General features: G+C 40.8%; 1 protein-coding gene across 6 annotated transcripts in view; it reads left to right on the top strand.

Annotated features, from left to right (window-relative positions):
• The window catches only part of RFWD3 (ring finger and WD repeat domain 3), a 395,707-nt gene extending 371,930 nt beyond the window's left edge, over positions 1 to 23,777 (top strand). For all 6 annotated transcript variants that reach the window (XM_033942519.1, XM_033942524.1, XM_033942520.1 and 3 more), the window contains one exon: positions 21,777 to 23,777. In XM_033942519.1, coding sequence (XP_033798410.1) covers positions 21,777 to 21,920 — 144 coding nt within the window. In that variant the 3' untranslated portion in view covers positions 21,921 to 23,777. The remainder of the gene's footprint in view (positions 1 to 21,776) is intronic.
• The last annotated feature ends 1,329 nt before the right edge of the window (positions 23,778 to 25,106 follow it).

Genomic DNA, 25,106 nt, shown 5'->3' on the forward strand with positions numbered 1-25,106 from the left:
TAAAAGTAATTTCCGTATGCTCACCCTTAATTAGCCTCTCCGGCACAATTAGGTGGAAGAGAAAATTTTCTTGTCAGCTGGAAGACGTGTAAAAGTTACACGTGTTGAAAATCCTTGATGAGGCTATAAATCATCAGCAATAAGTTCTGTTTATCTGTGCTAAGTTCAGAACAGTTTTTAAATGTCCGAATTTCTATCTCTTAGGCAGAGAATCACACGAGGTAACTTACAGGTCTAATTATTGAAAGAAAAAGTTTACAATTAGAACATCTGTGAGCAGATCTGAGCTTCCCCGGACCTTATCACAGACTAACTAATTATTAATTAATTAGCACCTTTCTTTTCTTGAATCTCATCAGATGACTTCCTCGGACCAATCCAGAAACAGAACTTGATGAATAGCCTTTCTGTATAAATTATCATATATGCTGGAAGACCCAGGGCCGTTAGACAGATAAGAACAGAATAATTTCTTCAAGATTCACACTGTCCCATTATTAAAGCACAGATGAATGCCCTTGAATAGCAACATTCGAGTACATCCCCATAATGCATCAGGCAGAAACTGTAAAGCAGTGTACTTCTTACTTCTTGCAAAATACATGCTGGAAAGTTGCTTGCAGAGAGAGATTCTTGAAACAATGGTTCAGGCTTGGTGACATCATAGAGGCCTAACCTTCAGGTGTGAATACGGAAATATCCCTACATAGGTGAGTACAAATTACTTTAAATATAAATAACTCCACTATGACTCTAACTAACATCTATGCTCCCACAACTGACTCCACCGAGTTCTTTGAAGAAATTGCTCATCAATTAGCTGCAACTAATTTGTGGCTGGTGATTACAATATAATCATGAACCCCCTCATTGATAGAATATCAAAAGTATCTTATAGAACACCTAAGGCCAAATCTATACTTAAGGATCTAATGTCACACATGAACCTGATTGATATTTGGAGAGACCTTCCACCCAACCAACAAAGATTTCACTTTTTATTCACCACCTCATTGTTCATACTCGCGCATAGATGTTTCTCATCAGCCATTCTATTCGCCACTTCATAAAAGATGCCACCATTGAAGAAATTTCAATCTCGGATCATGCTGCTATAACTCTTACTTTAGAAAATTTTACCCAAGTGTCTGCTCCTATACAATGGAGATTTAATTCTAGCCTTTTACATGAAACTGAATTTAAAGATCAAGTTATTACAGCTATTAAAAAGTTTTTTCAGTTCAATAATCCAAAAGATACTAGCTGGATAATTACATGGGATGCATTCAAAGCATATATTAGAGGCATAATAATTTCACTTAACTCCCAATTTAGGAAATCACAAGCTGCAGAAATTCATTCTCTAGAATGCGACATTAAAAAAAAGGAACATGATCACCAACTGGATATTAACAAAGTTAACATTCTTCTTGACCTTCAAAAACTTCGCTTCCAATACAGTTGTATTCTATGGGAAAATGCGGCTTGCTCGATTTTCATCACTGAGGCTAATTATTATTCTGACAATAATAAATTATTATTCTGACATACTTGCAAAAGAAAAGTGAAAAGAAACCGATTGATAAACTAGTGTTGGGAAATGGCGATAATATATCTACAACACCTGAGATTCTTCAGGAATTTAAAAGATACTATGAAAAACTTTATTCCTCTGAACTAGCTAATAAAAAAATCTCTCACACTTTCTTAGATGGAATTGACTTACCATCTTTACCTACTTTAGCCCAAGAGCATCTATCTTCACCAATCACACAAAGTGAGATAGCTGACACAATTGATGATATGGCCAAGAACAAATCTCCAGGCCCTGATGGTTTTACTACTGAATTTTACTCATCTTTTAAACATATACTTCCCATATATGCAACAATTTTTTACATATTTGATATCACAAGGAGCTGCTTCAGGTACTTTTACAGAAGTGACTATTATAGTTATCCCTAAACCAGGAAAGGATCCCCAGTTTGTAACCAATTACAGATCGCTTTCCATGATTAATGTGGATGCTAAAATCTACACCAGGATACTGGCAACAAGTTTACAACAAGTAATACCACTCTTGATTACCACAGACCAAACTGGCTTTATCAATGATAGGTACTCTTTTAATAACTCCCTTATGTTATTGAATGTTATTGCAGCATCTCAATCCTCTACTCAAAATTTTACACTAATAGGGCTTGATGCTGAAAAGGCATTTGATAGAGTGGAATGGCCTTTTATTTATGCTACATTATGTAAATTTGGTATTCCTGATCATTTTATTAACATGATAATGGTGTTATACTCAAATCCCAGAACAAGTTTCCATTAATAGTCACCTTTCTGATTTCTTCAAACCCTCTAGAGGCACCCGTCAAGGATGCCTGTTGTCCCTGTTGCTCTTTAATTTATCGCTGGAACCGCTATTGGTTACTATAAGAGCAAAATCGGATAGTCAAGGATTTAAATACTATAGTTGTGAAATCAAACTTGCTGTGTATGCAGATGATGTTTTGCTGTGCATAACGCCAGACTATCCCACACGTCATCAAGGTAATTGAGTCCTATGCGCAGGTCTCTGGCTATAAATTAAACACGACTAAGTCTGAACTAATGCCTCTGAACTGCAATGAAGATAAACAAAATATTAACTCCTTTGGTTTTGTTTGGAATGCAAACAAATTGAAGTATTTAGGATTTTTCATAGGTCCAACTTTGGAGGATACAGGAAAACTAAACGAGGATTACATGCTATTCATAATAAAGAACTTAACACTTAAATGGTCACCATTAAAAATTTCCTGGTGGGGGCGCTTGGCCACGATTAAAATGATGATTCAACCCAAAATTAACTATGTATTAAGTATGTTGCCCTTATTGCACAAGAATGTATACCGTGCTATTGAAAAAATGTTGAGCAAATTCTTGTGGAAAAATAGCCAACCACGGATAGCATTACACAAACTTAAAAATGATAAATCGAACGGTGGAGTCAACTTTCCAGACTTTTTAAAATATCAGCCTTGAACCGCAAGCTATTGGCGGAATAGAAATCACTAATGTAATGTAATCATCAAGCCTTCATAATGCGTCAGGGCTCATTAAAGCTTCTTAATAAAACTATATCTGACCCCCCCCCCCCCTTGGCTGTCTCTGGAAAAAAAAATCTTATATGGTACCAACAATCTTGCATCCTGTCAATATCCTCGTCTTTGAAAAAAATCTATGGTACCAACAATCTTGCTTGCATCCTGTCAATATCCTCCTCTCTGAAAAAATATAATTGTATTTTCCATTTAACATATAAGGTTCTCTTACATTTTGATAGCATTATAAAAATCAAATGGAAGGACACCACATTGATTTCATTATGGAATAATGACACTTTTAAAATCAATAACATTGCCTTGAATTGGCCTATTTGGCAAAAATATGATATCTGGACACTGCAAGATAAGAACATAAGAAGTTGCCTCCGCTGAGGCAGACCAGAGGTCCATCATGCCCAGCGGTCCACTCCCGCGGCGGCCCATCAGGCCTATTGCCTGAGCAGTGGTCCCTGACTATTTCTATAACCTACCTCTACTCCTATCCCTATAACCTACCTCTACTCCTATCTGTACCCCTCAATCCTTTTGTCCTCTAGGAATCTATCCAAACCTTCTTTGAAACCCTGTAACGTGCTCTTGCCTACCACAGCCTCCAGAAGCGCATTCCATGTATCCACCACCCTTTGGGTGAAAAAGAACTTCCTAGCGTTTGTTGTAAACCTGTCCCCTTTCAATTTCTCCGAGTGCCCCCTTGTACTTGTGGTTCCCCATAATTTGAAAAATCTGTCCCTGTCTACTTTTTCTATGCCCTTCAGGATCTTGAAGGTTTCTATCATGTCTCCTCTAAGTCTCCGCTTCTCCAGGGAGAACAGCCCCAACTTTTTTAGTCTGTCAGTATATGAGAGATTTTCCATACCCTTTATCAGCTTAGTTGCTCTTCTCTGGACTCCTCAAGTACTGCCATGTCCTTCTTGAGGTACGGCGACCAGTACTGGACACAGTATTCCAGATGCAGGCGCACCATTGCACGATACAGTGGCAGGATGACTTCCTTCGTCCTGGTCATGATACCCTTTTTAATGATACCCAACATTTTGTTTGCTTTCCTGGAGGCTGTGGCGTACTGTGCCGACGCCTTCAATGGTGTGTCTACCATCACTCCTAGGTCTCTTTCAAGGTTACTTACCCCTAGCAGTGATCCCCCCCCATTTTGTAAGTGAACATCGGGTTCTTTTTCCCTACATGCATGACCTTGCATTTCCCTATGTTGAAGCTCATTTGCCACTTTATGGCCCACTCTTCCAGTGTCATCAGATCCTTTTGGAGATCTTCGCAGTCTGCCGTGGTTTTAACCCTGCTGTATAGTTTGGTGTCATCCGCAAATTTAATGACCTCACATTTTGTTCCCGCCTCCAGGTCGTTAATGAATATATTGAACAGGAGCGGTCCCAGCACCGACCCCTGAGGAACTCCGCTCGTGACCCATTGCCAGTCTGAGTAATGGCCCTTTACTCCAACCCTCTGTTTCCTGTCTGCCAGACAGTTTTTGATCCATCGGTGGACCTCCCCTTGCACCCCGTGGTTCCATAGCTTCTTAAGCAGTCTTTCGTGTGGTACCTTGTCGAAGGCTTTTTGGAAGTCAAGGTAAATGATGTCTGTGGATTCCCCTTTATCCACCTGGCTGTTTACCCCCTCAAAGAAGTACAATAAGTTTGTGAGGCATGACCTACCCTTTCAGAAGCCATGCTGACTCGACTTTAGCTGTCCATTGTTTTCGATGTGTTCACAGATGCTGTCCTTAATCAGCGCTTCCATCATCTTTCCCGGGACCGAGGTCAAGCTTGTAGTTTCCTGGGTCACCCCTTGAACCTTTCTTGAAGATGGGCGTGACATTTGCTATTTTCCAGTCCTCCGGGATCTCTCCAGTTTTTAACGATAGGTTGCATATTTGTTGAAGTGGCTCTGCTATTTCGTTCCTTAGTTCCTTGAGTACCCTTGGGTGAATGCCGTCCGGACCTGGCGATTTGTCGCTCTTTAGCCTGTCTATCTGCCTGATGACATTTTCTTGGCTTACCTCTAGTTGGACCAGCTTATCATCCTGATCTCCATTTACGATCTCTTCGGGTTCCGGAATGTTGGTTGTATCTTCCCTCGTGAAGACTGACGTGAAGAACTCATTTAACTTGTCAGCTATCTCTTTTACCACTCCCTTTCTGTCTCCATCATCCAAGGGTCCCACTTCCTCTCTTGCTGGTTGCTTCCCCTTAACGTACCTGAAGAATGATTTGAAGTTTGTTGCTTCCCCCGCCAGTCTCTCTTCATATTCTCTTTTTGCTTTCCTAACCACTCGGTGACACTCCCTTTGGTGTTCTTTGTGTTCCTTTTGGTTGTCCTTTGTTTGGTCCTTTTTTCATTTTTTGAACGATGCTTTCTTGTCACTTATTGCCTTTTTCACTGCATTTGTCATCCACACTGGGTTTTTTGTTCTATTTTTTTTGCACCCTTTCCTGAACTTGGGGACGCACAGGTTCTGTGCTTCGTGCACAGTGCCCTTGAGTAGGGTCCATGCTTTTTCTAAGCACTCCATCTTCCTTGTGTTGCCGTTGAGTTTCTTTCCCACCATTTTCCTCATGGCATCATAATTCCCTTTTTTGAAGTTGAGTGCCATCGTTGTGGTTCTTTTCACCTTTGATAATCCAATTTCTAGCCTGCATCCTGGATCGTGTTGTGATCGCTGTTTCCTAGTGGGGCTAGTACCGCCACCTCCTTTGCGGGTCCCCCTAGTCCGTTGAAGATTAGGTCAAGAGTGGCATCTCCCTGTGTTGGTTCTGTGACCAGCTGTTCCATGAAACAATCCCTCGTGACCTCCAGGAATTTGGTCTCCCTCGTGCAGTTTGAGTGCCCGATATTCCAGTCTATCCCAGGGTAGTTGAAGTCCCCCATCATCACCACACTTCCGCTTTTGCATACCTGCCTCAGTTCACCCTCCATGTCCTGGTCGATTTCTTCCGATTATCCAGGTGGGCGATAGTACAGAACCAATTTTATGTCTGCTCCAGTTCCTCCCGGTAGCTTAACCCATAGTGATTCCAAGCCATTCACCCTTACTGTTGTTTCCATCCTGGTTGAGGGTATGGAGTCTTTTATATATAGCGCTATTCCTCCACCCTTTTTGTGTGTCTTGTAGAGTTTATACCCTGGTATGGCAAAATCCCATTTATTGTCATCAGTCCACCACGTTTCTGTGACTCCAATTATGTCTAGGTCCTTCTTGCTGGCTATGACTTCCAGCTCTCCCATTTTGGCCCTTAGGCTCCTAGCATTAGTGTATAGGCAATGTAAGTCCCAGTTGTTTGCCCTCTCTGCTGGTTTTCCTCATGGTTTGGCACTCCTGCCGACCCCCTCATAGGTTGCCAGTCCCCGAGCCTCGTCTCGGTCATCCTCCTCCTGCGGTGTGTCTGTTTCCCCATTTTTGGTTACTCCTCTGGCTCCCGTTGTTCTCTGTTGATCCTGCTTGCTAGTTTCATTTGTGCCCTGGGCCCCTGCATTGCATCCTTAGGTCCTTTTTCCAAAAATTCTCACTCAGTCCCGAGCCCACTTTTACAATGTCCTTGCCCCTCTGGCTCTCGTTGTTCTCTGTTGATCCTGCTTGCTAGTTTCATTTGTGCCCTGGGCCCCTGCATTGCGTCCTTAGGTCCTTTTTCCAAAAATTCCCACTCAGTCCCGAGCCCTCTTTTACAGTTTCCTTGCTCAGTATCCTTATTTGATACTATTGTCCGATGTGTCGAGGTCAGATCGACTATCGACTTTCCCCTTTTCCTCAGTTTAAAGCCAAGTCAATGACGCTCTGGACGTTGCGTGCCAGCATCCTCGTCCCAGATGCAGTCCGTCTCTCCTGTAGAGCCTGTTTTTCCCCAAGAAAGTTGTCCAGTTCTGAACAAAGTGGAAACCCTCCTCTTCGCACCATCTCCTCAGCCAACCGTTTATTGCTTGTAGTTCGCTCTGCCTCCTTGCGTCCACTCTCGGTACTGGCAGGATCTCTGAAAGGCTATCTTCCTTGTCCTCAGTTTCAGTTTCCTCCCCAGGATCCTGAACTGGTCAGTTAGTGTAGTCCTGTTGTAGTTCCTTCTGCTGACGTCGTTGGTTCCAATGTGGATTACTACTGCTGTCTCCTCCGTCTCGGCTCCCTCCAGGATCCTCTCAATTCTGTCGATGACGTCCTTCGTTCTTGCCCCCGGGAGACATGTCACTAGTCGGTCCTCTCTCCCTCCGGCTATGTGACTGTCCACTTCTCTCAGAATTGAGTCTCCCACTACGATAGCAGATCTCCCCTTCCTCAACTGTCTCTCTGGTCTCAGGTCTGTGTCAGTGGCGTAGTCCGCTAGTCCTTCCTCCGGGCTCTGTTGGGTCTCCACCTCATCTGTCTGTCCAGATCCTCCGCAAGGTCCTACTCGCATGGCGTCTGGTGGATTCTGTCGTCCAATTGTTGGTTCTCTCCTGGTGTGCTGGTGGCCCTGTGCCTCCATCATCCTGCAGGCCTCCTCGATGAACTTCTCGAGCTCTCTAACTTGTTCCTATATGTGGCTCTCCCTGGTGGTGTCTTCAGTTGCCCAGCACTGTTCCTCTATGGTGCAGAGTCCCTCCAGCTCCTGGACTCTCCCCTTGTGGTACCAAGTCAAGGCACTGGGGGGAGGGAGTGAGCAGCAAAGTTTGCCTGTGCGTCGGCTTGCCTGCATTTTTGGCACGAAGCGTCAGCTGTGAGAACTGCTGTCCATTGTGGTTCATGAAGGAACAGTAAACTTCCTCCTTGGTCCTAGCGCCCACCGTTTTAATTACCAGTGCTCTTTTTGAAAACAGTGAGAGGCTGTGGCGCACTGTGCCGACGCCTTCAATGTTGTGTCTACCATCACTCCCAGGTCTCTTTCAAGGTTACTTACCCCTAGCAGTGATCCCCCCATTTTGTAAGTGAACATCGGGTTCTTTTTCCCTACATGCATGACCTTGCATTTCCCTATGTTGATCTTTTATGTAATAATCGATGGTTGGCTTTTGAAGAAGTGCGTGATAAATTTAATCTAACAGCCAATCAATATATTAATTGGCTTCAATTAAAACTCGTTGTGTGTGCTTCAATTCCAGAACGTCTAAAATTGAAACCAATACCTGATCTCCTTCAAAATATTATTACTATAGCTCCTCTTAAAGGTGTTGCTTCTAAATGGTACACTTAATTGAGACAAACTTTGCCTGTGTCTATATCACTAATGATGAGTGCATGGCATCCGGATTTAGACATTTCTGCTGATGATGAGCTTTGGCAGAAAGTGTGGACCAGAGTATTCAAATCTATTGGATTGGCTCCAGTCCTTCAATCAATATACTTTCTACTACATCGATCCCGCTGGATGCCACATAAACTCACTAAATTTTCCAAAGAAGGCTCCAATCTATGCTTGTCCTGTGGAAAATTCAAAGGTACACTGCTACACATGTTATACCAGTGCTCACATATTAAATTGTATTGGGATAAAGTCTGGAGCACCATATCCACCATTCTAAATATTAATGAACCCTTATATCTTAAAATTATTATTCTTGGACAACATGGTCTCACATAGTCTATGCCCAAACCCAATGCTCGTTTACTTAACATCTTACTATTCTTGGCTATTAAAAACATCTTGCACTGTTGGAAGGACTTATCTAAGGTAGAATGCATTGTATGGTGGAACACTGTATGCATAACCAACAAATTTGAAAGTGTAATAGCTGAAAAACATCATTCTATTAGTTCTTTTCTCAAAGTATGGAGACCTGTTCAACTTTATTGTGACTTGGACCGTTGGCATAAATTATCTCAATGTAATATTTATAAAATATATTTAGAGTCACTTCTTGTCAGTGAATTAAGTCGCTTGGCATGCTCGGTATGATGCTCATTGGGAACTTTCTTCTATTCTTTACACGTATACTCTTAGCTGAAATTATATGTACTGGCCCTGCTGGATTTGGTTGACATGAGACACTGGTTGTATTGACTTATAAATAATACTATCTTCCCGCTTTATTAACTGTAATATATACAACTAGTCTGTTTCATGTTTGTTATCTTTTGTATATTTGCATATATGTATATTTGCATATTTATACTAATTATTTGTATACTTTGTATATTTATTTTGAAAAATAAAAATTTTAATTAAAAAAATAAAAGAAAGAGCAGGGGAACAGGACAGTTTTCCACATCGATTTTAAAAAGAAAAACGGAGAAAGAACTTGAACAGCTCTCACTGTTTTTAAAAAGAAAAACGGAGAAAGAGCTTGAACAGCTCTCACTGTTTTTAAAAAGAAAAACGGAGAAAGAGCTTGAACAGCTCTCACTGTTTTCAAAAAGAGCAATGGTAATTAAAACGGCGGTCGCTAGGACCAAGGAGGAAGTTTACTGTTCCTTCATGAATCACGATGGACAGCAGTTCTCACAGCTGACACTTCATGCCAAAAATGCAGGCAAGCTGACGCACAGGCAAACTTTGCTGCTCACTCCCTCCCCCCAGGGCCTTGACTCGGTACCACAAGGGGAGAGTAGCCAACAGCCGCCGATGCCGCAAGAATCGAAAAAACCAGCAGGATCGGCAGGCAAAAAGAAATCCAAGCTCCTGACGTTGGAACACTGCCTCACACCTTCACTTCTGGCAGCAGCATCAACTTCACAGAGCTTGGTAAACAAAAGGTGCAGGCTTCCGCGGGCCAAGTCTCAGCCTCGCGGTCCTCTCCTGGTTTGACTCCTCATCTTCTGGCTCATACAGGTACCTTCTAAGAACACAAAATCTAAAAGGGAGGGGGGGAGGCTCTCCTTACTCTTCTTTCTCAGGAACAAGCCCCTCTAAACATCTGTGTCTGCCTGAACCTCCTGCTCAGAACTCAGACTCCATGCAGGCTACCTGAACCTTTTTCACACTTCAGAGGTACATGTAGGATAGTGCTTCTTTACTTTAGGCTTCGTCCCAACCTCCTCCAGTGTTAGAAGCCCAGCAATGCTTAGCTTGTATTCAACAACCTCAAGGTCCAGATCCTATAGCGCTATCTCCAGAGGTAACCTGGGCTCCATGTACTTCTGTTTGCTCTTCTCCAGTGCAGGACCCTCATTCTCCTCCAGCTTGGTCAGAGCCAAATTTACTTCTAGCTTTGGATCCTGACCTACCTCCTCAACAGTTTCAAGGAATTCTTTTATCCAAAAACTTTGCAGAAGGTTTCTTCACTGCTGAGCCTTAGTCAAACAACAACACCGTCAGGTAGCAAGGATTTCCAGGTTATTCTCTAATCCTGCAAAACCCCATTGAAGGAACTAGTAGCTCTTCTGGTACATCAAGTCCTTCCAGACCTCCAGTTAGCTAATTGGCAAAAATCTCTGTCGGTATCCAAGGCCTCTAAGTACCTAGAGTTGAAGTATAAGGTTCAAACTGCACCTGGCCATGACCTTCCGCATCTACCTCATCAATCAGTGGTGTCAGAATCAGCTATCAAAAAGTTTAAGACTTAAAAGGACCCGTTGTCTAGACCCCCAGGGAAGGATCTTCGCCTCCTCGATTCCATGGGCCGCAAGGTCTATCAAGGATCTATGCTTTCATCAAAAATCATTGCTCATTAGCTGCAAATTCTCCATTTTCAACATTCCATTCTTCAACAATTAGATACTGCCTCTTTGGAAGCCTTATCAAGCCTGTATATTGCTCTCCAGGAATCTATATATCATTTAATTAAAACCAACAATGATGCCTATGACATGACATCTCGTACAGCAGCAGTAGCTATAGCGGCCAGATGCTCAGCGTGGCTGTGAGTGTCTGATCATAGAGAGGATCTCCATGATAGGTTGGCAGACGCTCCCTGTTTAAGGGAGAGTCTCTTTGACGAAAAGGTACAAGCAACTGTTTCTCAACTTAGAGGATTCCTCAACTAGTAGGGAGCTCTCAGTACATTCTTCAGATCATTCCCAACAGTTTAGATGCCCTGCCTCTTCTTTTTCTTATTGAAGAGCGTTTTACCAAACTGGATTCATCAAATATAGATACATTGGGGATAATCTTCGTTTATTTCATCATATCAATGCTCACGCCAAATCAATGTCGGATCCAGTGATTGGTCTAGCCATTGATGCCGAGAAGGCCTTTGACCGAGTGGAGTGGCCTTTCTTATTCTGAGTTCTGAAATGGTACAACTTTGGTTCTTTCTTTACAGACTGGATAGAAACATTATACAGACAACCCACGGCTCGTATCTTGATTAACAACTCTCTCTCTAATAGATTTTCCCTCCATAGAGGTACCCGTCAAGGCTGTCCTCTTTCACCATTATTATTTGATTTAGCATTGGAACCTCTATTGACAGCTATCAGACAATGTTCCTTAATTAAAGGTATTCCGTCGTCCAATCGAGAGATTAAACTAGCAGCTTACGCTGACGATATTCTTCTCTTTCTAAAAAATCCTCTTATCTCTTTACCTCATTTTATCCACATCGTATCTCAATACTCTCAAATATCTGGATATTCTGTTAATTGGGAGAAATCAGAGATTTTTCCGCTAAATGATCACATTTCCTCCTCAGATCTAGCTCATTTTCCTTTTCCATGGTCACAGGGAGCTGTAAAATATTTAGGGATTTTAATACATAAAGACCCATTACTTGCTCAGGATCTCAATATATCTAAAATCAAAAACTTAGTTTCAAGTACTACATCTCGTTGGTCCCCGCTTTATTTGTCCTGGTGGGGTAGAATAGCCTCTATTAAAATGACCTTAGCCCCACAAATTAATTATACTCTATCTATGCTTCCCCTTCTCTGCCATAAATCATTCTTTCATTGGCTTAATATGAAAATTACTGAATTTATTTGGAACAAGAAAAAACCTCGTATTGCTCTCGCCAAGCTGAAGGCCTCTAAGATTAATGGTGGCTTAAATTTACCTGATTTTTATTATTACTACATCGCCTCCTTAGCCAAATACGGAGCTCACTGGATTGTTGACTCATATCCACAGGATAAACCAGCATGGTTTGAAATGGAATGCTTTTTATGTGCACCACTACACATCTCTTGCTTCCTTACAGTGTCGATACCTAGACACTTGAGAAAATATTCTTTGTTGAGTGCAACGCAACATGCTTTTCAACTATTAGATGCAGCGGCTGAGATCTCTGTTGCTGAAGGCCCACTTATGTCCCTTTGGAATAATTCTAAAATTCAAAATAAGGGTAGATCCCTTTCATGGAAGAGGTGGCAACGGGCAGGGGTGTGGTTTGTTCATCAATTGATCTCCTCCACTTCATTTATCCCATTTGATACTTTTTGTTCTGTAAACTCACTCCCATCCTCTATATATCCCCAATGGCTTACGCTTACTGAAATACTAGCTAATGTACAAATGCGCCCTGACTTTATGACCTCTCAACAAACTATTCGTCACTGGTCTACTTTGGCTTTACTGAAAGGTAGGGCGATATCTCTTTTTTATAGCATCTTAAGAGATCACACCTTCACCTTTACACCTCAATCCATGAACCATTGGGGCTCTATCCTAAAGACCACGCTTTCTGAAATAGATTGGGAACTCTTCTGGTCATCTACAAATCGCCCTCTATTATCCTCAAGAGTTTCGCAATCAATGTTCTTTGTTATGTGGAATGCAGTATGGACTCCATTTCGAATGTGGAAAGCGAAACTGAAACAAGACCCTACCTGTTGGAACTGTTTGAAAGAGCCTGGAACTCTTGATCACATGCTTCTTCACTGCACTATGGTTCATTCCTTTTGGACTCGTATCTGGGACACCATAAAATCTATTACCAAATGTTCAGAAGCTATTTCCATAGACATTATAATCCTTCGTTCTCAACACCCTTGTTTCGCACTATCAAACTGTCCTCCTAAACTTATTGACACCATGATTGTGACAGCTCTTATGCACATTTTGAAAAATTGGAAGTCACCCACACTACTAGACTACACCTTTTGGTGGAACTCCTTAAGCATGTACCACAAATTCGAATCATATGCATATGAAAAGAACACGATATCTCGTTTATCTACAAATTTGGTGCGAAATAAATCACCTTGGTCATTCTTAGATTCATATGTTCATTCTGCCTTGTAGACACTTCTGCCTCTCTCTCTTTCTCTCTCTCTTTCTTTATCTCTCTTTTTTCTTTTTTATTTCAATTCATCTTCTCTGCTTTTCTATCCTTTCTATTTCTTTTCTTAGCAGTTTCAAATACTCTGAATTCTTCTTACTAATCTACTATATGCAAATAACAGCAATTATGGTTTCTTTTGTTTCTAAATCACTATTTCTTATTCAATTTTTATGTATTTGAACTGCTTTCTGTATATTACTTATAATATTCAATAAAATTAATGAACTAAAAAAAAAAAAATGAAGAGCGTTTCATCAGCAGTTTTTTCAGCAGTACTATCCTCGGCACAGGTTTACTCAATATAACCACCCTGTTCTTCACAGCCTTCTCCTTATATCCAGAAGCAACATACGAAAGACAAGAAACAGCATCAGCTGCCTGCACTTAAACCTAGTCCCAGTTTTTGACCCATCTACCGGGGGAGGGGGGGTGCTAACACACTTCCTTTCAGCTTGGCAGGCCATCACGATAGACCAATGGGTCCTCAGCATAGTTTCCCAGGGGTACTTCCTTAATTTCCTTCACAGCTCCATATCCTCCCAACCTCTGACCACTTCCAGGATTTCACACCATCATATTCCACAGCTTGCAGTGGAGATTTCCCTTCTGCTCCTCAACAATTCCATCGAGCAGGTTCCAAGTGTTCAAGCAAATCAAGGATTCTAGTACTAGTTTTTTCTCATTCCCAAGAAGATGCAAGGCCTTCACCCCATTCTTGATCTCGGATCTCTCAATGCCTACCTCAAGAAAGAGAAGTTCAGGATGATTTCTCTTCCAGCAATTCTTCCTTTATTGAAGCAATATGGCTGGTTAGCTGCCCTAGACCTCAAAGATGCATACACTCATTCCAATTCATCTATCCCACTGGCACTTCCTTCACTTCACATTTCTGAATCAACATTTTCAAAACAAAGTTCTGCCCTTTGGCCTTTCATCGGCACCAAGAGTATTAACAAAGTGCCTAGCAGTGGTAGCAATGCATCTGCAAAAGCAGCACCACAGGGTATTTCCTTACCTAGACAATTGGCTCCTAGTAGCTCACTCAAAGAAGCAGTTACTACTACTCTAGACCACAGTTCAAACCCTACAGTCTCTAAGATCCATCATCAACTTCCAAAAGTCCAATCTGGCTCCTACTTGCTCCTTCATGTTTATCGGAATTCTTCTGATCACAGGTACTGCAAGGGCGTATTTTACTTGACAGACATCAATCCATCATCACTCTGGCGAACCACTTCAGGCATTTGTCAGCCTTGCAGCTCGCACCATTGTACATCTCCTGGGTCACATGGCAGCGATATCTATCTCTAGTGCCAAATGCAAGACTCCACATGAGGCCTTTACAGTGGCAACTAAAGTTGCACTGGGATCAGTGGCATGATCCCACTTCCGGCAAAGGTTCAGACTTCCCTCCTTTGGTGGATTCACTCTCTGTCCTTACAAGATGGTTGTCCATTTCAGGCTCCATTTCTCACTATAATGACTGATGCGTCCAATCAGGGTTGGGGAGCGCACCTTGACCAATTGCGCTCTCAAGGACAATGGTCGACAAATGAAAGATCCCTGCACTTCAACCACTTAGAATTACGTGCATACTGCAAAGCTCCCTACATTAAAAGAGAAAGTTCATATCAGAATTTCACCAGATCCTATTGAATTTTGGAAGCGCTTTGAGTTATTCCTGGTGATAGAGAATATTTTGAATTTTCACAATAATTAGGACCAAGTTTGTAATTTGATTCTTGATGATTTAGCTCCAAAGCATCCCATCTAAGGATTGGTTTGATAATGAGCTATTTGGTTTAAAGCGCTTAGTTAGATACCTGGAGAGGAAATGGTTAAAAACTAAAGCAAAATTAGATCCTGAGTTATGGCATAAAGAAGTACATCATTATAAAACTTTAAAGATAAAAGAAAAGCTCATTACTCTACAAAGGTGGAATAATCCATCAGTAATATTAAAAAAAATTGTTCTAATTAGTGTCTAATATCTTTAATGTATCGGGTCATACTGAGTTCTTTCACATCATAGGTCCTTCAGCTAAAGATTTTGCTAATTATTTAAGTTCAAAGGTCCTATCAATGCGCTCATCTTGTATTCTACAGGAAATAAGAACATAAGTAGTGCTTCCACTGGGTCAGACCAGGGGTCCATCTTGCCCAGCAGTCCACTCACGCGGTGGCCCATCAGGTGCAGGACCTGTATAGTGATCCTCTATCTATACCCTTCTATCCCTTTTTTCTTCAGGAATTCATCCAATCCCTTCTTGAACCCCGATACCGTACCTTGTTCTATCACACCCTCTAGAAGCGCATTCCAGGCATCCACCTCCTTTTGGGTGAAGAACAACTTCCTAGCATTGGTTCTGAATCTGTCCCCTCTTAATTTTTCTGAATGCCCTCTCGTTCTTGTAGTTTTCAAAAGTTTGAAAAACCTGTCCTTCTCCACTTTCTCTATGCCCTTCATGATCTTGTAAGTCTCTATCATGTCCCCTCTAAGCCTTCATTTTTCCAGGGAAAATAGCCCCAGTTTCTCTAATCTTTCAAAATATGAAAGGTTTTCCATACCTTTTATCAGTCGCGTCACTCTTTTCTGAACCCTCTCGAGTATCACCATATCCTTCTTAAGGTACGGCGACCAATATTGGACGCAGTACTCCAGGTGCAGGCACACCATCATCCGGTACAACGGCAGGATGACCTCTTTCGATCTGGTTGTAATGCCTTTCTTGATAATATCTAGCATTCTATTTGCCTTCTTAGAGGCCGCTGTGCACTGTGCCGACTGCTTCATTGTGTTGCCCACTATTACCCCCAAGTCCTTTTCTTAGGTACTTTTACCCATTACCAGCCCTCCCATCGTATAACTGTACTTCGGGTTTCTGTTCCCTACATGCAAGACTTTACATTTCTCTACATTAAACTTCATCTGCCATCTCATCACCCACTCTTCTAGCTTGTTTAGGTCCCTTTGTAGTTCCTCATAGTCCTCTTTAGTCCCAAATCCACTAAATAGTTTGGTGTCGTCTGCAAATTTTATTACTTCGCACTTCGTCCCTGATTTTAGATCATTTATAAATACATTGAACAGCAGCGGCCCCAGTACGGACCCCTGCGGAACACCACTCGTGACCCTCCTCCAGTCAGAGTAGTGGCCCTTTACTCCTACCCTTTGCTTCCTACCCGCCAACCAATTTTTGATCCATCTATGTACGTCTCCTTCCACCCCATGGTTCTTCAGTTTCTGTAGTAGACATTCATGAGGTACCTTGTCAAAGGCTTTTTGGAAATCCAAGTATACGATGTCCCTTTTGTCCATTTGTTTGTTAATTCCTTCGAAGAAGTGCAATAAGTTCGCCAGGCACGATCTTCCCTTGCAGAAGCCATGCTGGCTTGTTTTCATCAGTTTATTTCTTTCTAGATGCTTTTTTGGAGAAGGATGTTATCCATGTGAAACTTAGTTGGACATCATTTAATAAACCAGATTGGGATCAATTTTTAACGCTTTACAACAAATATATAAAATCTTATTCGCTGGATCACTGTTCATCTGCTATTATGAAAGCAGCACCTTTAAGTTTTAAACTGGAGTTATTTAATTGGCTGACGCACCTTTTGGATATAGATGAATTTCCATTAACTGGAAGCTTTATCATTATCACACCAGTTGTTAAAAATCTTAGAGTCTACAACTTTAGTGTCTTAACTATAGACCAATAGCTTCCATTCCATTTTTCACCAAAATATTGGAAGGGTTGTTAAACATACAATTATCAAATTTTTTGGAGTTTCACTCTCTGTTACATGATACCCAGTCAGGTTTTTGGTATAGTACAAAAAACTGTTCTTGCTGCAGTTTTGGATTCTCTTCTTAATCTATTCAGTAAAGGCTTTATTTTGCAGTTTGATTTGCGTTGTGCATTCGATCTGGTTGATCATTGCCTTGATGCGTTTGGAATTCAAGATAGGGTGCTTACTTGGTTCCAGGGATTTTTGAAGTCACATACCTACCGAGTCCAAATGGATAATGCCTGTTCTGAAGAGTGGAGAAAGCCATGCAGTGTTCCTCAGGGTTCACTACTCTCTCCCCTTCTATTTAATGTTTATCTTTCTTCTTTGAGTAGCAGACTCAGCAAACTGGGAGTAAAGCTCTTCAGCTATGCTGATGATGATATGGTTGTAATTCCTTGTCCATCTCGGCTTTCTAATATTATTCTTATTGCCAAAGTAATAGAACTGATTGAGGATTGGATGTCGGACTTTAGACTGAAATTAAATTCCGAGAAGACCAAGTTTTTCTTTGCTTCACCTCGCAAGAATGTATTAGAGGACTCTCTTACTTTTAAGAATACACAATATCCTGTTTGTTCCTCTGTCAGAATTTTGGGAATCACGCTTGACCAAAATTTGTCCATGAAGAGCCAAGTGGATTTGGTAGTTCGTAAAGGCTTCCATAGCCTACAGAAATTACGTTCTATTAGAGCTTATTTTGACATAACGGCATTCAAGCTACTAGTTCAATCGCTAGTGTTAGGCCATTTGGATTATTGTAGAATAGTTTACGTGGCCGAAACAAAAAAGACTATCTCTAGGCTGTGAGTTATACAGACTTACTTTTGGTTTGAAGAAATATGACTGTTGAAACTCCCTTTTATTGTGAACTGCATTGGTTGCCGATTGAGGCATGTATTATTTTTAAGTTTGGTTATATCTATTATATAATCTTGTCGGGTCAATCTCCATCTTATTTGATTAATTAATTTTTCCTTTGCTACTCAAAAACATCCCAATCTCCACAGTCTCAGTCTGACAGCCTGGAAATTGAAACTTCAGTCCTAACACATCTACCACTTTCTCATCAGGTAAAAACGGTCTTTCTAGCAGCGAGATGTCCTTCTAACAGGAAGTCTTATCAATCAAAATAAACACGTTTTTCCATCTGGGTAAAAAATCTCCTGCAGAATCCTCTTCATTGTCCAGTTGACTATATTTTATCATATCTGCTACATTTGTCAGACTCTGGCCTCAAATCTAACTGTCAGATTTCATTTAGCAGCAGTCTCAGCCTACCATTCTTTGGCACAAGGTAAACCAGTTTCCCCATCATCTTCTGGTTTCGTGTTTCATGAGAAGTCTTTCTAATCTAAGACCTCCACTTTGAAACCCTCCTCCAGTATAGGATCTGAATTTCGTTTTAGATCAGTTAATGCAGCCTTCTTTGAACCTTTAGGGTCTGCTTCCCTTACGTTTCTTACATTGAAAACAATCTCACAACTTTAACTACAGCCAGAAGAGTTAGTGAACTTCAAGCACTGGCTATGTATTATCCTTACCTCCAATTTTTTCCTGATAGAGTACAACCATGAATTTATCCCAAATTCCTTCCTAAAGTGGTCACGGACTTTCATCTGAACTAAACTGTAACTTTGCCATCATTTTTTCCTCCTCCGCATTCCTCTATAGCAGAGTTTGCTCTCCACACACTAGACTGCAGAAGAGCATTATTTTTTTACCTCAAAGCAACTGATCAGTTATACCAAACAACCCAGCTCTTCATTTCCTACATTCTGGGTATTTGGGAGGTGCTGGTATCAAAAAGAACTCTCTCCTCTTGGATAGCACACTGCATCAATTTTTGCTACACAAGAGCAAACCTACAACCATCAGGTTCAATTGGAGCTCATAAAGTACGAGCTACAGCATCTTCAGTTGCAAATTTTCAAATCCATTCCCATTCAATATATTTACAAGGCTGCAACTTGGTCCTCAGTTCATACTTTTATGAAACACTATTGCCTGGATCAGAGCTTTGCACAAGATATGTGTTTTGGTCAATCAGTTTTACGGAACCTATTTGCACTATGACTATTTTTTCCACCATGATTATTTTTTTCACCACCTATCTCAGTTTTTCAGCTTGGGACTCACCAAAAAGTGTGCCTGCATATTCCCTGTTTGTCTATGGAAAAAGCAAAGTTTCTTACCTTTAACAGGTGTTCTCCGTAGACGGCAGGGGAATGCAACCACACTTGCCCACCCTGCATGCCCTCATCTCATTCCTGTTCATAGCTAGAGACATACTGACATCAGAGGGGAGGGGCTTTAGATGTGGGACTCCTGCACATGCCCAGTAAGCCAAAAGCTTACTTTGCTAGGGAAGAGCACCGGCATACAGGCTCAGTCAGAGGACTTCACCAACAAGTGTGGCTGCATTCCCCTGCTGTCTACTGAGAACATCTGTTACAGGTAAGCAACTTTGCTGTCCGTGCTCCTGCCCCATGCTGAGCCCCTCCCTGAATGGCTGCCTTGAGTTCTTGTGGCCTAGTGGTGTACCAGGCATGAGTGAGCTTTCCTCACTCCTGCCCAGCGCTGAGCCGCTTACTGAATGGCTGCCCCAAATATAAACCCCCATTTTTGGGCCATTTTTTTGGCCCAGAAATCTCGGTTTACATTCAAGTATATACAGTATTTCAATTAAACTAAAAATAAAATCATTTATCTTACATTTGTTGTATTGTGATTTTTCTTTCTAATCTTATTTCCTGACTCTGGTTCTGCTTCTCTGTGCTCTCAGCACAGTTCTCTCCGGCACTAGCGGATCGCCGGGGAGATGGGAGACATTGTCATCAGCAGCTTGCCGGGAGGAAAAGGGGCAGTGACACCAGTAGCTTGCCAAGGTAAAAAATATTGGCAGAGTTGGCTGGGACAGAAGAAGGGAGGGATCCCTCCTGTCTCGGCCAACCCCACCAGGCCATTCAGCAGGCCCGACGGAGGCCTGCAACAAGTCTGCGCGGATGGCGATGACCCAAATATAAACCGAGACCCATAATTTTGGGGCATTTCTTTGGCCCAAAAATCTCGGTTTATATTCAAGTATATACGGTAGCTTTAAGCCATTTCAGCATCATGAGATTATGAAGCCTGTTGTTCCAACTCTAAAATCAGGGTGTGTCTACTACCATCCAAACAATCAGAATTACCTTTTTACCTAGCAACCCTGACTTCATAGTAAGTTGATGACCTCCCCACACCATGCCACAAAGACCTCATGATAATCCAAAAGAAGATCTACAGGGGGAGAACCCATCAATCTTGTCAAATAACTAGTTAAATTTCCAAAAATATGTACTCGAGGACATTCCAATATGGCATGATATAAATGATCTCCAGTTGAGTGTCTGTTAATGTCAATGTTACTTTAACAGTTTTGAAAATTTTCACGCTGAATGGTGCAAATTAATGCATCATCCATATTGTGTGACAGTTCAGCACAACCCTTTAACTCCCTTGTGGGTTCCTTGAAAAAGTTCCAAGAAACGAAGCTAAGTTTTAAAGTGATTTTTTTGGTGTTTTTACAAGAAGTTATGATATTTATAAATTGAAAAATTCACAGTTTGATATAAATTGTTCTAAAATATTCCATACACAGTGATTGGGTGGTGGGTTTGGCTATAGGGGCTTTGTATGAGAATTTAAGGTTAAAGTAACATTTACATTAAAGTAACATTGACGTTAAGACACTCAACTGGAGATCTTTTGTTGGTTAGGTTTAAGGATTTTGATCTTCATGTTCTTACACGTTACTTCTTCACAGATAATCTCCCTACATTTTTCTTTTCGATGATATAAATGAGACACAAATTATTTTTATTTCTGACTGACAGAAAGGTGATTCTAGTTTTCCAGTTTTATAAACTTGCTCCTCTTTGGAACTGCTGGTCTCCCTCCTCCCAGAGAGCTGTTAGTGTTGCTGGTGCTGTCCCCCATCCCCTCGGCGCAGAGAGTGCCAAATGGTGTCACTTGGGCATATGCCGCCCCATAGTCCCGCTTGCCAGTTCACCTTTCACAAATTCCTTCGCTCTTGCACCCTCGCCTCACTCATCTCACCTCTCTCCCTCCAGCCTTGCCACTTTTTCACACTTTTCCCAAGCCTCACCACATCCCTCTCACACCCTCCCCAAGTTCTGCCAATAAAATATTTGACTCACAACAGTTTGTGGTGCACGTAGCCACCTCTTAACAATGCATTAGTGTGCTGTGGCACACCATTTGAGAACCACTGTATTATAAGGATTGGTTATCTGTCCCATTAGCATCAAATCCTTCAACAACCAGTAGGTGGGTTACAGAGATGCAAGATTTCCTTCTTTCTTACCTACACTGTTACCTGAAATGCCCCACTAATGAAACTCGGGCAAAAAAAAATAAAATTGATCCAGACACCATATATTATTTATTAAAATTTATTAACCATTTTTGTGAAGAACTTTACCCAAAGCAGTGTATAACAAGTACAGACAATAGTGATTCCATGGCTGTATGATGCACTGGCTCATAATTAGATACGTTAGAATATCTGTAGCCTCCTGTGAGAAAGCTAGAGTGTCTAATTTTGATTTAATTAAATAGTGACTACCTAAAATTGTTGATTGATCCTCAATAAGTCAGGTATTTAGCAGCTGTATACTATCTTTTATACTTTGAGATGGTGGAAAATGACTTCTCTTTGGCATTTCTGTTCTTCTTTAGCTGTGGCATGCTGGGACAGGGAATCTCCTTCAGAAGCTTCAGGCACATCAACCAGTGCTGGACATCTGCCCATTTGAGGTGAACCAGAGCAACTTACTAGCCACTCTGACAGAGACAATGGTAAAGATCTACAAGTGGGAGTGAGCTGGTACCTTGGCCAAGACCTAGGTGACAAAGCCAAGATTATGCTGCTGGATAAATCAATTACATTCATTTTCATTGCCTGGAGCAAAAGGCTAAACATAATACTTTACAGAGGAAGAGGAACAGCAGCTAAATCAACACCAGATTTACTGGTAACCATATTTCAGTGACTCCATGCCATGGAGATGAGTGCCCTGTATAATATTTGCAGCACAGGGCCTTAGAACATTTATTTTCTGTATCTGAATTGAAACTTGCCTGACTACAGGAAAACTGAAACATGTTAAGTAATGCCTTATGGGGCTAGAACTTTAGAAGGTCATCTTTCCCCCTCAAAAAAGATAAGTCTTGGATTTCTGTCTTTGTCATTATCTCAGGATAGGATAGTTTATGGAAATACGGGAACAAGATGACTGCTTACATTAACTTGACTGAATGCCCAAGTTTGATATTTGACTTTGCAGTGTTGCACATTTATACAAGTTATACATTCCAATGCCATTTTTTTGAGTTTTAATCTCCTTACAATAAAGCATTGTGTGATTTATTTGTAATACAATCAATACCAAACATACTGAAGAAAAAAGAGCTATTTTCACATGTTCATACCTGGTATTTGGAGTATGTATTATGGAACAAATGTCAGTCTTACTTTAAAAACTCCATTGCAATGCTTTTAACCTTATTTCTGATAGTTGTTGTTTCACACTGAGGTCATTTCATATGACATTCAGTATTTTATGGGTATACTCTACCTTCCTCTATCCTCACCCCCACATACTCTCAAAAGCCATGCACTATATTTTTCTTTTGACCTGAACGACATCCTGCTGCTGCCAGCTACCTTCTATACTGCTCTTTGGCCAACCAGTAAATTAAGTGTTTTTCCAGTGACTAAATGCTCTTTCATTGCCATTTGTATGAGCCTTCTAAAGGGGTGGCACAATGACTCAATGGTAGACTGTACACTGCAGTGCAAAATACATCAGCCCAGCTTCTACTCTTTGAGATACACATGTTTATTGAGGCTTCGATAGCACAGTTTGTTGCAGCTTCAGAAGATCTGGAATCTACTGAATGGCTAAGATTGCACTTATGCCAACTTGTAGAGACAGGTGTGGTCAGTTTCTCATCCAGAAAACTGTGGCTGAGATTTGTAGTCTAGATAGAAAAGGATGAAAGAAGTGTCCCCCAGTAGCTGTATATGAAGGTTTGTGGTATTGTACTCTAAATAGATGCCAATTTTAATTGAGCTAGAATCCCAAAGTAAAGAGAACTGCTGAACAATAAAGAGGTTAAGTGTTTTTCTCTTTTTTTTAAATGTTTTTTTCTATATGTGTATCTTATTGTCAGTTTTAATCTGGTTATGTCCAGAAAAGTGTTCCCTATGATGACTCATTCTGTGTTTGTGACCTCTCAGAGATCAAGTGGCATATTGGACCCAACAACTTGTAATGTACAAGTCTGCCTTCTTCAAGAATGGCCTTGAACAAAGCAAGAGAGAGAATTCATTTGCTGTTTGGCTTTGTTTTTAAGGGATTTTTAATTGATTTTCAAAATATCATATGCAGGATTTCCAGCGTCGGTCCTCAAGGGCCGCAGTCCAGTTGGGTTTTCAGGATTTCCTTAATACATTTACATAAGTTCTATTTGCATGCACTGCTTCCTGAAAACCCAACATGGTAAGGGCCAAGGTTGGACCCCCCTGATATAAAGCATATGAATAATAGTATTACAAAGATATTTGTAATTGTTTTATGCAAACGATGTTTATACAAAACATTTGGATAAGAAACTAATAAATGGAACAAGTTGTATCTTTGATTTGAATGAGTTGCTTAAAGCTATATAACTTTACTTTTTTTGTTTGTTTGTTTGTTTATTCAGTATGAACAGGGTTTTGTCAATGAAACAAAGTAATTGACATATTCAGGTTTGAAAGTCTGTACAAAAGGCAGACTTTGGTGATTACTTTCAGACCTCACAACATTTTGAGTTGAGTCTCGAAATAAAAACTGTAACAGCTCCTATACTTAATCTAAGTCTAAGACAAGTAGAAAAAGCACAGTTACAACAGGAACCGATTACTTCAAACACAGCTCACACCCTGCTACAGGAATAACTGAAGAGAGTGAACTTAAATCTAAAGATGAAAAATTGAACTCCCTGGGTATGGCAGTATACAAAATAAATTATTATTATTATTATTTCCTTTTTTTGGGAAAGAAGAGGGTATCAAATATTTAGGTATCTGGATTCATAAAACGCTGGAGGAAACGATGAAAGTAAATGAAAGATCTTTATTGCTGAAGGTCACAGAAATGTGTGAGCAGTGGAACCCTTTACATCTGTCTTGGTGGGGGAGAGTATAAACGGTTAAGATGATGATTTTGCCTGTGGTTTGCTACCAAATGGGTATGTTGCCCCTCCCCCTATGTATATATATATACTGTCGGTGGAAAATGATGTCTAATCATTACAATAATTTGCCAATGGCCCTCAGATCTTTTTAAAATTATTATAATTCCTTCCATTTTGTAAATGTGGTTGGGTAAAGCAGCTTAAATTGCTTTAGTATCTTTATAAAAAAACAATTGCGGAGGGTGGGGTAAATTTCCCAAATTTTTATAGGTATCATCAAGCCTATATAATGTGCCAGGGTATGTATTGGATCCTCCCCGAGATTATGGAAAATCTTCCAGATTGGCTGTACTTAGAGTGGCAAATTATGTCCCCATTACAATTGTTTCATGTGCTGAGTATCAAGCTACCCTGATACGTTAATGACAATAGTATTTTATTGGATTCTTGGAAAACTTTGAAATTTATTAATAAATTAACAAATGTTCCAGTAGAGAAATTCACTTATCAATCCTTATGGCTAAACTCCAAGGTTCAAATAAGAGGGTCTGGAAGCATTGGATGCAGGCAGGCATTCGTACATTAGATGATGTTATATCTAATGGGAAACTGCTTGATTTTTCACAACTGCAACAATCATTCGGTATTGCAAAGTCTCAGAATTATAGGTGGCTGCAGTTGAAGCAGGCTATTCAGAGTGGGTTCCCTGAATGGCAGAATCTCAAAAATCATTATAGCTTGCAGATCCTATGTTTCCAGACAGATTTGCTGGGGCATCAGGTCGCTCCGTGGTATAAATTAATTTCTGAAGTCTTGAATAAAAAA

This window comes from Geotrypetes seraphini, chromosome 4 (assembly GCF_902459505.1).
Source record: "Geotrypetes seraphini chromosome 4, aGeoSer1.1, whole genome shotgun sequence".
In the NCBI taxonomy this organism is placed as follows: Eukaryota; Metazoa; Chordata; class Amphibia; order Gymnophiona; family Dermophiidae; genus Geotrypetes; species Geotrypetes seraphini.